We start from the raw sequence: 15387 nt of genomic DNA, 5'->3' as shown, positions 1-15387 counted from the left end.
GTGTGGACCTGCAGATATAACCAAGGCAATGTTTGCCATCCTGGGTTCAAGGCCATGACGGATTTTTGCAATCTGAGATGTTCCCGTGGGCTGGAGAGGCTCAGAACCAGGGGGCAGGACGTTCCTACACTGCTTTACTGGGAAGTGATGATAGGAGGGAGCAGGGCCACGTTCCCAAAATGAAAGTAGGCAGTACAGTGTGTGAGCCAGTGGCAATTTCTCAGAAGGGTTTGTTTCCAGATTTTTCCAGTTTTTCCAAGCAATAGAATTTGTGCTGCCTTTTTGCCAAATTTCCTCCAATCCTATCGAAACAGGCGGGGGCACTGGAAGTCAGGATGGAGATGAGCCATTTTCCATGGGCTCCCCACTGTCCTTGCAGAAACAAGGCGGGGAGTGTGACTGTACATTGGCCCCCAGCCCATCCATCCTCCCCCAGATGTGGGTGTGGGTCAGTGTCCTACCGGGTGCGCCCAGCTTGGCACAATGTGACAGTGAGCTCAGGGCCATCCCATAAGCCATCTGAGACATGGGGGTGGGATAAAGGAGGGGACCATAAACAGCAAGGCCATGGGGAGATCGATATGAGGCCCTCTGCCTCTCTGATCTGTCCCTGCTGGGGAAATACTGCAGGGAGGATTTGTCACTTGGGGATGCAGGTGTTGCTACCCATGCAACAAACACTTTCAGTTCTAGTTCCAGTTTTTATTTGGCAAAACAAAGTGAACAGTGAATGCAAATAAACTACAGCCCCTTTTATGTATCATTAAACAGGACAGGAACACTGAAACCCAAGAACAAAAAGTGCCAGCCCTTAGGAGTGACTCTGGCCAGGGATGCTGGGAAAGAGCCTGAAGACAAGGAGCTTTCTTGCAGGAAAAATCTTTTGCATTTTTCTTAATTTTCCAGCCTAGCAAAGGAGGAACAGTCCAGACAATCCTCCCCATGTCCAGCCATTGCTCCTGGCTCGTATCTCAGGCTTGCATTGATCCCCAGGTTTTTTACCTTTTTTTCCAGGAATTGCACTGGTGTCAGCTCAAGGGCAACCATGTGGGCAGCAAAGCAGATGTCCCCCATCGGACCCTGATGCACACAGGGTGAGGGAGCTGCCAGGCCGGAGCAGGGACCAGGCAGGAGCAAGTGGCTTTTGGAGTCCCCATCCCAACCTCATTGCTGAAGGCTCCAGGCAGGCATGGGGGGTGAAGAAGCAGGAATGGGCAGAGGTTTGAGACCTCAGCTGCCTGGTAGGTACGAAGCAGTCAGGAGCAGAATGGCCAGGATGCTGCAGTTTCCATTCACATAAAACTTGTGAAGGCTGAAATACAGTAGGTATGAAGTCAGGATCAGGGTGAGCCTGACCTCCATCCCAGAAACACCTCTCCTCCTTCTAACACATGGTCAGACCATCTGGATCATATCCTCACTGTCCTCCCAGCCACTGATGTGCCAGGAGAGGTCAGGACCCAAAGCAGAGCCCACTTGGACCCCATCCCCACTGTCTCCCTGTCCAGGAGAGCTCAGGACTGCATGGATCAAGCTGTCTTTGGAGAAGCCCCATGCATGGTGTGAAAAGAAGAGCAAACTGAGCACCACCCAGGTTCGCCTTCACAACCAGCAGCTTTGTCAGTGTCCACATCTCTCTGTGCTTTCACCATGGGCACCTCAGTGTCACACAGCTCCTCCGTGTGCTGGGTGCTGATGGTGACATTCACCTTCCCTGCAGGTACAGACAGGGACAGAGCTGTGACACAGCCCCGGGACCCCAACCTTTCACTCACCAACAAATGCACTCAGACTGATGGCTCACACATCCCACTGGAAGGTCCTGGTTTTGTACCCACACACACAGCCACCATCTGCGTCATCTGCCCTCTCCAGCACCTCCAGATTTTCTGAGCCCTCCAGTATCACCCGAGCCTGCAGACACCAGCAATATCAGCCCTCCATCAGGTCGTGGCCCCTGGACCCACTGTTCCCAGCCCACCCCGCTCACCCATAGGCAGCGCTGCAGGGGGTTGAAGATGGTGGCAGCCACAGCAAAGCTTTTGCCACAGGTGACAGCACAGAGCAATGCCAGCTCCACCAGGAGGGGCTTGTAAGTCATGAAGGTGGCAGTGGGGGCCAGCCCCAAGCCTGTGGGTGCAGTGCAGGACATCGCAGCCTTCCACTTCGTGATGGCATTGAGCACCATCACCGTCACCTTTGCAGAGCCCTCCTCCCTGCAGGTGATGGGACAGAACGTCCAGAGGCCACCAAGGGTGGCCTGCAGCTGGTGACATCTGGGCTGGGCCTTGGGACCAGTGGTCATTGTGAGGCTGGGGGTGGTTATTCCCCATATCTCCCATGGCAACCCCTGCCCAGAGGACTTTGCCATGAGCTGGTGCTGAAGTGGGAGGGATGGGGCTGGATGTGTCTCGGTGGATACGAGGACAACAGAGCCCTGGGTGCTGCACTCAGGGGGGAAACGAATGTGATATGGGCTCTGTACTCACCCCACAGGGGTCAGTTTCCACAGCCATGTCCCCAAAATTTCCATCTGCTGTGCTAGGTCCAGCCAGATTCTGGGCTTTGCCACAGCTGCCCTTTCATTCTACTCTGGCTTTCCTAGAGGACACAGCATGAAGGCACTGCCAGAAAGGAAGATCGGGGCAGCATGGAGGCTGCTGCACACACTCCCTGCTCACCTGGTATTTGGAAGTACTTCAGTGAGCACGTATCCAGATTGGTGCTGGTGACACTTTTCAAGGCTGCAGTCTGAATCACGATAGACAAGAGAGAATCACACACTGTGCTGAAGCTCAGAAGTGCCCAAAGTCCTTTCCATCCCTCTCTATTCACTCCAAGCCCAGGTTTGAGGTGGAGGAGCAGATCTTATCCCCATCCTCATCGAACCCTGCAGTATTTGGACTGATATATTTCACATGTCCGTCTCAGGCTGAAGAAGTGGGGTTCAGTGCATCTCTTGTGGGGGATGTAAGAGGATGGTTCATGAGCATGGGCATGGGGTGGGTGGGGCAGACCCTCCCTGGAAGGAAAAGGAGCACAAGGTAGGGCTGGGGGCTCGTACAGTGTCTGGGTCACACAATCCCCCATAGTCAATATACGATGGTTCCTCCCTAATCCTGCAGTGTTTGGATTTGGGGCTAATAGTGTAGAACTCCATAAACACATCCTAAGGGCGGGAGGGCTCTACAGAGGGATCTGGACAGCCTGGATCACTGGGCTGAGGCCAGTGGGATCAGCTTCAATAAGACTAAGTGCAGAGTCCTGCACTTTGGTCACAATAACCCCATGCAGCACTACGGGTGTGGGGCAGAGTGGCTGGAAGACTGCATGGAGGAAGTAGACCTGGGGATGCTGGTTGATGCTTGGCTGCACATGAGCCAACAGGGTGCCCAGGCTGCCAAGAAGGCCAACAGCATCCTGGCTTCTATCAGCAATAGTGCAGCCAGCAGGAGCAGATGATTGTCCCTCTATACTCGTTTGTGGGGAGTGGGGGTTGTCCTTTGCTTCTGGTAACAGTGAGAGGATGAGAGGGAATGGCCTCAAGTTGCACCAGGGAAAATATTAGGAAAAATTTCTTCTCAAAAGAGTGGTCAGGCACTGGAAAGCTCTGCCCAGAGAGATGGTTGTGTTTTTGTACCTGGAGGTCAAGAAACATTTAGATGACATAATAAGGGACATGTAGTGGGGAAATATTAGTAGGTGGACACTTGGACTGGATAATCTTGGAGGTTTTTTCCAACCTTTATGATTCTTTGATTCTATTCCATGATACAGTGTTTGGGGGTAAGATTTGAGCAGAGCAAAACCACACTTCTTAAGCAACAAGCACAATAAATTGTCAGGAGGGGTGACAGGAGTTGTAGTGTGAGCAGAACCAGTATAAGTCAGGATCTGGGTGCTACTGAAATACACATCTTTACCAAAGACATCCCTCTTAATGGCTGAAGGCAAGTAGGAAAGACTGAAGATCTGCCATTCCTGACTGCGCTGTGATGAACTTGGGATCTTTACCTGATCCCAATGGAAGTGTAGAACAGCCCTACATAGGCAGGTAGCAACTGGACCAAAGACAGAAAGACCTGGTAAGAAAAAGATAGTAACAGCTTTCCAGACACTGATAAAGCATGCTTACCTGTCTTGGAGAGGCAGAGAGTGGGGAATGGAAGGTGAAAGATGGAGGAAGATCTGAGGTAGGAATTTGGATGGAAAAAGAGGCTCTTTGTATATACCCCGTGTCCCATTGCTCTTCAGGTCATTGCCCACCCAAAACAGCCTGTGTCCCCTCCTCATGGAGGGACATAAGGAGCAGACAGGACATCCCTTTCTGGGGTCACTCATATTGGAGAGTCCAGTCCAGCTGGAGGCTCGTGCTACCCATCTCCTCCAGGGTGACGCTGGGGATGCCACGGCTGCTCCTCAGGCTGAGGGCAAAGCACATTGGCTGATCCAGATCCATGAGATGGATGTGCACCTTACCCCATGCGAGTAGTAGATCACACAGGGGAACGTCACCACAAATCTCCTAGGCAGAGGACACCTCCACAGTGGAGGTGGGCAGGGACCTCCACCAAAACCCAGTGCTCCACAACCACAGGCACTAATCCCTCTGTCCTCACAGGGACAACGCAGCACCCTGAGCACCTCCACCCCAACCAGGCAACCACACTCAGGATGAGGACTGGCCCTGAGCACCAGAAGCGAGCTAAGACCACCCACCATCCCACCCAGCATGGACAGACGGACATGGACAGGGCTTACGGCCATGCGGCTGCTCTAGCAATGAGGTGCAGGACGCAGAGCAGCAGGCAGGTCAGGGCTGTTCTGGACCCCATGCCCAGGGGAAGAACACAGAAGCAAGGCAAGCTCTGAGCCCTCAGTTTAGTCTTCCTCTTCTCCCATTCATCCTTACCTCCCTGATGCAGCAAGTAAAACCCAATGAGTTCTCCAGCTGAGACAACGTTTAACCACCCAGTCCCCCTCCCCTCATGGTTTCAAAGCTCCAGGCAGCCAAACACAACCCATGGCAGCAGGCATGCAGCAACCCTGGGAAATCAGGTCCTCCATGTGTCCACTGCTATTGGTCATATCCATGTGATGGTTCCCAACCCGGAGAGTTCTAGCTCACCGTTGCTAATAGTGTTGCCCAGCACGTTCTACAAGGATAGATGATTTCCACTGTTTTGCAGAATTCCTTCCATTTCTGAGAACAGCAATGATGAACCGAAGCACTATGCATCATCTTGGCCATGGTTTGCCCATTATTTCAGAGATGCTCCACATGCAGCATGGCCATCCCCACTGCCCTCAGCCCCCAAGCTCAGGCATGGCACCGTGCACAAACACCAGCTGTGAACTCTTTAATTTTGCACCTTCATCTCATCGTTCTGCATTGAGGAAGCCCTTCTGATGTGGCAATTTCCCCCCTCCCCACATCCCTCCAGACCCCACAAACTCACCACATGTCCTGGATCCCTCCTCATGACTAAATGCATGAGGACAGCACAACTACTAGGACCCTGGGCAACGAGCCCATGGGTGAACCACACCACAAGAGACAGAGAAGGGTGTAGAAGTTCTACCTGGTACCAGATACCCAACCTCCCTGATGTCCCCATGAGCTCTGCCTAATGACTGGTCCCAGTTGTGTCCTCCTCATGCCTCGTGCTGTCAGTCCTCATGGTGGCCCCAGTGCCTGGGAGCAGAGGGAGCTCCACACGCTGATCCCTGCAGGGGTTTGCAGACATCTCAGAGAAGACATCGACCATGATGTTGCGGACAGTCTCTGTCAGCTCCGGGACATCCTTTGGGCTCAGGCCACGGGTTTCTATCTTGGGAAGGACTCGGATGGTGAACATCCCTGGAAATGGAGAGGAGAGGCAAAGGAGGCCAGGTCATCCCAGCAGCATCCTCCACCACTGGATGCCTCCATGCACCTCAGAGCCCTTCATAAAGACCTCCAGCCCTCACGTGCCCCATCCCCACAAGCCTCTGCAACGGGGCTTCTTGTTCTCCACTTACCAGGGGTGAATTTCTTCTCCTTGGAGCTGAAGAAGTCCCAGTATGGAGAAATCACAACGGGGAAAATGGGAACCTGCAGGAGATGGAGGGTCATGCAGGCACTTCCTTCCCCCCTAGTTAACACCAGTAGGACTCTAGCTCCTGCCATGCCCCAGGTCCCTGCCACCTCCCTGGGCCCTGCAGTTCCCAGAAGACTCTAATGTCCCCCACCCCTGTTCGTCAAGGGCAGATGATGGAGAATGTTCTATGAGCCATGGGAGATAACCACCCCAACTCGATGCCTTACCTGAGCCTGCACAGCCAAATGGAAAGCCCCACGCTTGAAGGGCAGCATGGATCTGCTCTGGTTCCTGGTGCCTTCTGGGAAAATCCACACTCGGAGCTGCACAGGACAGGGTGAGATGCGAGCATGGACCCCAGGCACTGCCTCCCCACCATGACACCTGTGGTCCTCCCTGAACCCCATCTACCTCCAGCCCAGTTTCTCCTGCTCACATTTTCACGCCGTATGGTCTTGGCCGTCTGGGAGATGACATCAATGGCATCTCCAGTCCTTTGGCGGTCGATGAAGATGATGCCACTGAGCCAGCAGGCCCAGCCCACAGTGCCCATGTACAGGAGCTCCTTCTTGGCAATGGGCACGCAGCGCTTGGGGATGACCTCCACCATTCCTGGAGGATGGATGGGAAGGAAAGGATCGGCCCCTGCCTCATCACCAACCACACCCTGGAATCCCAACCCTTTCTCTGCATTGCACCCATAGCCCCGAGCTCAGCCCAACCCCAAAGGCTGCCCACATGGTGACAAAACCCTCCCCTCCCCTGCACGTACCCATCAGGTCAAGGGAAGCTTGGTGGTTGCAAACTATCACATAGGGCTCCTTGAGATTCAGGTGCTCGGCACCCAACACCTCTATCTTGATGCCATACAAGTGCTTGAGGGGCCGGATCACAGCACAGAGGAGCCTAGGGCAGAGGGACACATGTGGGGAGCAGATGGACACAGAGAGGTGGAAGGAGGTCATGACAAGAGCAGGGAAGGCAAGAACCAGCTCATCTTTGCTCATCAGAGCAATTCAGAATTGCTTCACTTGGCCTGAAGTCAGCAAGAGATGGAGGTTTTATCAGTTGGATGGGGAACGAGGAAGAGCCGTGTCACCATCCAGAAAGGCTTGGACAGGAAGGGTGACACCAGGATGGCAGTGCTGATGAAGGGTGACGCTCAGTATGAGAATAACGAGAGGAATGAAGGGAGGATGGAGCAACGGGGATTGCAGCACCCATGCTGGAGATAAATACACTTCTGAGGTTGAAATGCGGCACTTTCCAACTCATAGCAATGGAGAGTATCTGTGCCAAGGGTCTCACATCCAAAAGTGAAGGCTTCAAATTTAATGTAGAAAGGACAATAAGGAAAACTCAGCACCAGGTAGGGAAGAGAAGAGGTTTGTGGCATGCCCCAAAGCCAGGATTAATGGCAGGAACCCGCTCCAAGCCGGAGGCGTTGTGATTTGGAGGCTGAGGAGGAGGAGATGGAGCTGAGTGTGCTGCAGACGTGAGGTGGCGGTGGGATGAGACAAGGCACTGTGAGTCACAGCTGCATCATGCCAGGGATTTCCACTGAGCCGGAAGTGTTTGCACCAGGGCTCAAAGCAATAGGGAATGCACGTGCGTGTGCATCATTCCTGCATGGAGAGAATGAGGGAAATGGCTGCACGAGGGGACTGATAACACCAAACCTCTGATTGCAATCCCGCCAAGAGCTCTGGATCTGCCTGCACTGACACGTGATGGCTTGAGCTTGGAAATTCCACAGGCTTGTCTTTCATCCTGACACAATTACATCCCTCCAGTATGCTATGATGGCCAGGAATTCAGCACCAGGGTTGCGTCAGCCCTGGAAGCAACTCGTGTTGCTCAGAGATGCTATCATGGCCACCACCACCCCCAGCTTGGCTCAGCGATGGGGCAGCACCTGGGCATCTCTCTGGGACACCGAGCTGATGGATCAGGAAATCCTGGAGTCCTGTTCTCAAAGTGGGATGCACTGCCAGGGATGTGGGCATGGATGTGTATCCTGCTAATGAGTGCTGCAAACCCTTCCAGTCCCAGCGGTGCCATGGCCAGTTCTCCCCTTTATGTTACTTGATCCAATGGGGATCAGATAGCCCAGACCCAGCTGGTTGCCCCATCATGGTGTGCCCACTGCTAACCGTGGACAGCACCACTACATCCCACCACAGCGTGCAGATGCACCACGTGGACATGACCACAGAACTCATCGCAGCTCCAGGGCTCAACTTGCAGTCCTGGCTGTGGATACGACCACAAAACCACAAGACCCCATGACTCCATCAACACCAAGCCCCAGATGTTTCCATGCTGGAAGCACAACCCCAAGCCATACTCACTTCATGTTCTCCACGCAGCGTCCCCGAATTGCCACGAAGGGGGAGAGGAGAGTCGCCATGGTGAAGACCCAGATGTTGAAGAAGGTCACTTTGCAGAAGTAGTGGAAGGTGGCACTGTGCCAGTAAAGCAGCACGGGAAGGATGAGGAGGAGCAGCAGCCCATGGAAAAGGGCCACGTCCATTGTGCCACTGGGGTGTGGGGATGCTGGGGAGCTCAGCCGGCGTCCCCAGAGCTGGGGTGGAGAGTAGGGATGCCAGGAGCAGGGCAGGTGAAACCAGTGGTTCAGCAGAGTGGTGTGTGGGCGTTTGGGGCTGGTCCAGGGAAGGAGCTGCCCCTTACAGAGGCTTGTAGGGCTGGCAGGCAGGCACAGCAGGTGAGGGTGGAGAGAAGGGGTGAGTCAACGCTGGAGACCCTGGGTCATATGAGGAGTCACTGCTGATATGCATCCTGCTGGGCCATCAAGCACTGCATGGCTTTTCACCAACACTTCTTAGCTGGGGGGGGGAGGGTCACAGCCCCACTGCCTCATCTGTGCACTCTCACCCAGACCCACTGGTTCCTTTGGCCCTTGGGTCAAAGCCAACATCCCAGCCGCTCTCTGACAATGATGTGCCTTCAGCAAAACTGCCCTATTCCATGCTCTCCAGTGCTCCTTCCCCCATTCCTCCTCCCCACTTCTGGTAGCGTGAGTTTTGTGCCCCGGCCATGGGGCACTTCTGTGCTGCTCAACCCAGTGTCACCCAGAGAGGGCTCCAGGGCTCGCTTCCACTGCATGTGTTGCAATCCCCATTGCGCTATCCTCCCTCCCTTCCTCTCATTATTCCCATATTCAAGATTGGGACATCCCCCGGTGACTCCTCTCTTCCTCCTCATTTTGTCTGTATGGATACACAAAGCGTTGCACATCAGCATGGTTTCACCCCACACTCAGCTCAGCTTTTGGATGGTCTCCGTTACATCCCTCATTCGCACCCCACAGCCCCCACCACCACCTCATAGCCCCCATGGGCACCCCACATGCTCACCCAAGGAGCACACAGCCCCCCTCCCTCATCCCCTTTGCTTGGAGGAAGCCCCACATTCAGGCACAGAGCCAGCAGCCTGGGTTAATGACAGATGCTTAATTAGTGTCAGCAGGGTGCTTTCTTAACAAAGCAAATTAATTACAGGAGATGTGCTGAACTGAGAGCTGAAGGGACTGATGGAGATTGGGGACACCTGGGTTGGCACGACCCCACCCCATACACCAAAATTGCGCATCCGTGCACCGAAACAGTACACCCAGACACCAAAATAACACATTTGACCAGGCACATCATCTCCCTCCCCAAAACTGTCAGTACCATGGCGCACCCTGCAAGATCTTCTGAGGTGGAGGATGAGGATGTGCAGGAAGAGCCCTCTTGGGCTGCAGGGTGCTCAGGGCCACTCCTCCAGCATGTCGTAGTACTCTGTAGGGGGAAAGCATGGACTGAGGTTGGATAGAGGGAGCGGGGAGGGCTCAGCCCTCGGCTGGGCACGTGGGGAGGTCAATGCAACACCTCCTGCTGAAGGTACAGGGAAAAGGTGTTACCTGGTGCTGGTGGGACGTTGGCTCCAACGGTCCCCGTAGCACTGGGGGGTGGAGGAGGTGGCACGGGGCTGATAGAGAGGGATGAGGACAGGAGTGAGTGCCCACCTGGTGTTGTCCCATGTCCCTCTGGTTGTGCCATACCTCCCCGGCTACTCACACCTCCCTGTCCTCTGTGGCTGTGCCCAGGTGCCTCACGGCTGCCGGACCCATAGCCTGATCCTGGAGTGGCCATGCCCAAAAGGGAGCAGAACTGGGATAAGGGATGTAGTGGTGATGGAAAACCATGACCTCCTCCTCCTCTCCAGGCTGCAAAGGCACAGCGGGTGTCTGCGGGGAGGAACAGAATCAGATAAGATCCACGCTGGGGGTCAAACCACACAAAGAGCCCCCAAACCCCAAGGAGATCAGAAGGCGGAGGGCACCCATCAATCCCACCCCATACCTGGGCAGTGGCTGGAGATGGCCCAAACCCAAAGGACACCAGTGCTGACACCGCCAGGCTGTTCATCACCACCTGGTGCATTTGGGAGTTCTGAATCATCATCAGCTCGAGTAAATCTGCCGGGAAGCAAAGGGTCTCTGCGTCAGAGAGGGATTAGAGCGAGGGGATGGGATGGGCAGTGCGGATGCATCCCTTGGGATAGCACCGAGGTTTGTCCCTATGCCAAGCACCAGGAGCCAACCCGGCCCCACACCCCAATTTGGAAGCCCTAGATGGCATTTAAAAATTATTTTGCTCGGGTAAAGCTTTAAAATAGAGATCGTTCCGCCTTTCCTGATTGGCAAATGGGATTAAACATCTGGTCCGGCTGCGCACAAAAGGTGATTAGTGGTGCTGGAGGCTGCAGACTTTCCGCCCATTTGGAGGATTGCTGCGGTCCTGGCAGCACACAGGACTTGGCAAAGCCTCCTTGGTGCATCCCCATTAAGACATCCCAATTAAGACATCCTCGTTAAAATATCTCCATTAAAACACCCCCATTAAAACAACCCCATCTGCTGCAGGCACGAAATCCCCCCACAAAGTGCCTGCAAAGCCACTGGTGGGTGGTCCCCAGGGCCCTGCTGGTTTTGTGCAGGAGTGATGTGGAGCTCGCCTTTTTTCCCTGTGTTTGGAGGTAGGAAGACACAAGGATGGTTTCAGCACGGGGCTGTAGGATGGTCGTGGTCACGCACCTCCCCGTAGGTGTGGGGGTCCGGTGGGATGGGCTGTGGCCATGGGAAGCTGCTGGATGATGGTCAGTGGCTGCGGGGACATGGGCACAGGTGGGAGCTGAAAGAGAGGAGGGGGAGAAAAGCCCCACAGATGGAGGTCTGGAGGAGGGCCCCTCTTCCCAAGGGTTCATGCCTGCACACACACTGCCCCAGGGGCACGTCCCCATGGAACCTCCTTGGGGTTTTGCACAGAGCATTGGCATCTTGCAAAAAGCTGATTGCAAACCAAACCCTGCCTCCCACCCCAAACCCTGACTCCAACCCCTCACCTCCCGCCCACCACATTCTCCCCACCGTCCCCTGGGCTGCTCTTTGGGGCTCACCCTATGTGGGATGACATAGGTTCCTGCTGCAGCATCCCCCCGGACCCCGCTGGCACTCCCTGCTGCCCCAAGCTCCATGGCTGGATGAGCAGCACCTGCAGCTCATGCTCGTTGCTATAGCTGCTGAGGGCAAACAAACCCTCCCGGTGGGTTGGGCTGCTCGAGGTGTAACCCCAGGTTGATTCTCCCTGCTTTTGTCCCCAAGACACCCCACCCACAAAAGGGGTGGCACTAAGGAGGGTTGTGCTCCCTCAAAAGTGATTTTGTCTCTGCAAGGAACCGGAGCTGTGGGTTCTTCCTAGCCCTGTGCACTGGTCCCAGTGTTTGGGGAGCCCTGGTGCCAGGACTCGGCCCCACCACGAGCCCACCAGCAGCATCCCGTGGCTTTGGCCACGTGGTTTAGGAGTCTTCCCTAAAATCCCCCATCCCACAGCCCCATAGTCTTCCTCAGAGCCGCTCATTGTGGATGGGGGGAGATGGCTCTGAGAAAGGGGGCTGGCAGGGAAAAGCCACCTGGCAGATGGGGACGGGGGCTGGTGGGATGTGTTCTCATGCACCTGGCTCGCTGACTGGGATGTGTTGAAAGGTCCCATTGAAAGCTGACAGAAAACAGCTGGAGTCCCCATGGGGCTGGGTGTCACCTGCACCTGGGACAGGTTTCTATGTGGGAGCACTGGGGGGGGTGGGGATGGGGTTCAGCACTGAGACTGCACCCTGCGGCCATGGGATCTTCAATGTTGGAAGATGAAGATCCATCTGCCCCGTGGATGTCCCATGGCCCTCGGACATTTGTGTCCCCATGCATGACCACAGCACCGTGCACCTGTGGGGTCTCCATGGGTGGAGGATGAAGACCTTCCCGCCCTACAGCTGTCGACTCTGACCCCATCCATGACCAAGGCACGGTGCAGCGGGGGCCATTGCTCAGGTGCTACTTTGGACTCGGTCCCCATGGATGGCCAAACGTCCTCTAGCATTCAAACCCACTGCAATGTAATTTTTTCCCCAGCCTCTCGATGTCCTCAGACATCTTTCCTCTGCCCCCGTGAGCTCTTCCACTGCCCTTCCATGTGATTTTCTCACCAACATTCTACCCAAATCTCCCAGTGTCCCCTAGCACTGATCTGGGAACATTTCCTGCAGCCCAGAGCCAGCTCTGCTCATGAAGTGGGAACAGATCCCATCAAAGCCCCAAAATCAGAGACACCTCCATATGGCAGGAGCAAAGTCAGCTGCTAAGACTCCAGCCCTTGGCTCTACAGGGACTATTTTCTACTTGATTACACTTTACTCCATGTTCCTAATTTCTCCAGGCCCCTCTGGATTGTTTCACTGCCTTTTGTTATAGCTCCCAAATTCCCATTATTTGCACATTTGATTACTGTGCTGATTACCCCCTGCTTCTGGCAGAGCCCTGCGTGCTCTGAGCACAGCCTGCGTGTCCGTCGTGCCTGTGCTCATCTGTTCTTGTCTGCAAGAAGGATTCAAGCACTGCAGCAGAAGACTTTTTGCCATGGTAGGACAGGGGGACACAGTGGGAATTCCCTAAAACCTTTCATAGCATCCCAGTCCCTTTTGAGGGTGTTATTGAGCCAAACCCAGTGTCAAGCCACTGTAGGCCCAGTGCAACTCCCAGCCCCAATGATCACAACACAAGGCAGAAGCTGGGGCTCAGCCTTGGGCATTTCTTGGGGACTGTCTGGGACTTCTTGCTCAGGAAACCCAAATCTTCACCTTACATCAAGCCCACAGCCTGGACTTCAGCCCCATCTCTGGCTTAGGGTGGGCTCCCCCTGCAGCTCCACTTTGGGTCGTGGTCTTGCATGGCCCTGCAATGTCCCTCACCACATCCTATCTGCAGAGATCCCAAAATGAGGAAACACGGACAGCAGGGATGTTCAGCCCTCTGGTCCCATGGCAGTCTCATGGTGGTCCCATGGTGGTCCCATGGCAGATCTGTGCACAGCTCCACTCCATTGTGGTCCAATTTTGGCCCCATGGTGATCCCATGGTGGTCCCGTTGTGGTCCCACTGTGGTCCCATGGTGGTCCCATGGCAGTTCTGTGCCAGTCCCACTGTGATCCCATGGTGGCCATGCATGGCACTGCTGCATCATCAAAGGACAGAGGCTGATTTCCCACTGATCAAAGCCAACCTCCTCTCAATCTGGGTGCCGCCAGATGGCACCAAAGAAACCAGTTCTATGGGGACACAAGGGTGTCTTGGGGCCAACGCTCCCCTCCTTCCCCCCTCCACTCCACTGTGCCAGCATAAGTGTGGGCTTATTTGCACCCGAAACCATTTTATTTGCTTTCAGATCTCTGATAAAGCCGCCACTCATTGCTTGTTTCCGTGCTGCTGGAAAATTAAATGATTGAAATCGGATGTTTGCATTTTGCTGGAAACTATGAGATGGTAATGAGGCTGTCTGGATCCCGGAGGCTCTTTGTGTCAATAGAACTGCAGGATCAGAGCTGTGCCTGCAAGAGCAGCATCGGTCACTCCTAATAACACCAAATGGCTTTAAATATTAAGGGCTTGGTTGCTTTCTTTGCATTTTTTAGCTGTATTTGTGTTACACACCACTCCTTTGAACGACGAGGTGAACTGTGCTGGGCGCTTTGTGCAACCCATTCTGCTCTGGTTTGGCAGTCGTTATCATCAGCTGAGATTGCAATGCCCCACTGCACTTTTCTGAGATTTCTAGAGGACGAGGCAGCCCATCTGAGGGCTTTGGCCAATGCACAGATGGGGCAGAGTTCGGGTCATCCTGCCTGCCACGCACCCAGCCCGCAGCCCTTCTGGGTAAGCAGAGGCATTTGGGAAGGGATTTTGGGGTGTCCCCCCATGATAAGGACTTGCAGGAACACCCCTGCCCTGTGTGCACGCATGAATCAGGCCATGCGTTGTCCCAGCTGTGCGCACACCATTACAGCATCCCCTTTGGGGTCCCCACCTTCTTTACCCCCCTCTGCACCCCACTGCATCATCCCTGCCTGCACCCCGCTTCCCAAAACCTTTGGACATCAGGTTTCCGAGCTCAGCAGCATCCAAGCAGCAAACAAGAGCGCTCTCAGCCCCACTATGCATGCCCAACTGGGGGGGGCGGACCCCAACCGGTGCAGGTAATGGGGTGGTGGGGCAGTGCCAGGCTGGGTGATGTGTGCATTCAGCCCTGTGCGTGGGGAGGGAGAGTGGAAGGCGGAGCCTGAACATCGCCAGGGCTGTGACATTCAGTCTGGCTGAGAGACGGAGCTGTGGGCAGCACAGGGACAGCGGGGGTGGAGGGCGCAGGGAGGGGGACACTGTAAGGGATTGAGCATCCGCTGCGGGAAAGTGATTCGGAGGGATCTGGGGAAGGATAGGAAAGGAAAAGAAAGGGGTGAGGGGAGCAGGGTCACTGCTGGAGCCGGGACCCCATGCCCAGGGCCATGAGGGAGGAGCGGGGCCATCCGCAGCCTCTTGGGCACTGAGCGGGGAGGCACGGGGCTGCCTCCCACCATGGGGTGCCCGTGGTTGAACCCCGGCTCCTGCGTGCTGCTGCTGCTGCTCGCCCTGCTGATGCTGCAGGTAAGTGTGTCCCCAGGGGGGGCAGTTACGGGGGGACGGGGTGGTGGTCCCTACCTGTGGCACCATGGAGAGTGTAGCACCCACAGTCCTGGTGGGGTGAGCCATGGGGTCAGGTGTCCCCTGCACGTCCATCCCACCCCGGGGTTGTGACACCAGCTCGGTATGGGGCAAGGTGCTCCAGAGTCCTTGGGGAGATGGGGAGGAAAACTCCCTGGAGTGCTGCGGGGTGGTACCAGTGCTGCTCTGCGTGTGTTTTGGTGATATGGGGGCTTGG

The 15387-nt window shown here is 55.2% G+C and overlaps 2 protein-coding genes across 2 annotated transcripts; both read right to left on the bottom strand.

Moving 5' to 3' along the window:
- Window positions 1-3768: 3768 nt before the first annotated feature.
- Window positions 3769-8844, bottom strand: LOC100539227 (1-acyl-sn-glycerol-3-phosphate acyltransferase alpha-like). The gene is made up of 6 exons (XM_019623405.2): window positions 8432-8844; window positions 6853-6986; window positions 6517-6692; window positions 6308-6403; window positions 6022-6094; window positions 3769-5860 (listed from the first exon to the last, which is right to left on the bottom strand). The coding sequence occupies exons 1-6, from the start codon at window positions 8611-8613 to the stop codon at window positions 5628-5630; spliced, it is 894 nt and encodes a 297-aa protein (XP_019478950.1). The 5' UTR covers window positions 8614-8844; the 3' UTR covers window positions 3769-5627.
- A 691-nt stretch (window positions 8845-9535) lies between these two features.
- On the bottom strand, window positions 9536-11932 carry PRR29 (proline rich 29). The gene is made up of 6 exons (XM_010724501.3): window positions 11544-11932; window positions 11182-11278; window positions 10448-10563; window positions 10163-10332; window positions 10006-10073; window positions 9536-9883 (listed from the first exon to the last, which is right to left on the bottom strand). Exons 1-6 carry the CDS (start codon window positions 11619-11621, stop codon window positions 9852-9854), a joined length of 561 nt encoding a protein of 186 aa, XP_010722803.1. The 5' UTR covers window positions 11622-11932; the 3' UTR covers window positions 9536-9851.
- Window positions 11933-15387: the final 3455 nt, after the last annotated feature.

Source organism: Meleagris gallopavo, chromosome 29, assembly GCF_000146605.3.
Source record: "Meleagris gallopavo isolate NT-WF06-2002-E0010 breed Aviagen turkey brand Nicholas breeding stock chromosome 29, Turkey_5.1, whole genome shotgun sequence".
Classification (NCBI taxonomy): Eukaryota; Metazoa; Chordata; class Aves; order Galliformes; family Phasianidae; genus Meleagris; species Meleagris gallopavo.
This window is presented reverse-complemented; position numbering and strand designations above follow the sequence as displayed.

Excerpts from the sequence above, each read along its gene's own strand:
- PRR29 (XM_010724501.3), bottom strand. The coding sequence starts at position 11,621 with ATGGAGCTTGGGGCAGCAGGGAGTGCCAGCGGGGTCCGGGGGGATGCT. Across the intron at positions 11,279-11,543 it reads CCTATGTCATCCCACATAGG|CTCCCACCTGTGCCCATGTC; the intron begins GTGAGCCCCAAA and ends CCTCTCTTTCAG. Across the intron at positions 10,074-10,162 it reads GCCACAGAGGACAGGGAGGT|CCCCGTGCCACCTCCTCCAC; the intron begins GTGAGTAGCCGG and ends CCTCTCTATCAG.
- LOC100539227 (XM_019623405.2), bottom strand. The coding sequence starts at position 8,613 with ATGGACGTGGCCCTTTTCCATGGGCTGCTGCTCCTCCTCATCCTTCCC. Across the intron at positions 6,693-6,852 it reads AGCTTCCCTTGACCTGATGG|GAATGGTGGAGGTCATCCCC; the intron begins GTACGTGCAGGG and ends TCCATCCTCCAG. Across the intron at positions 6,095-6,307 it reads ATTTGGCTGTGCAGGCTCAG|GTTCCCATTTTCCCCGTTGT; the intron begins GTAAGGCATCGA and ends CATCTCCTGCAG.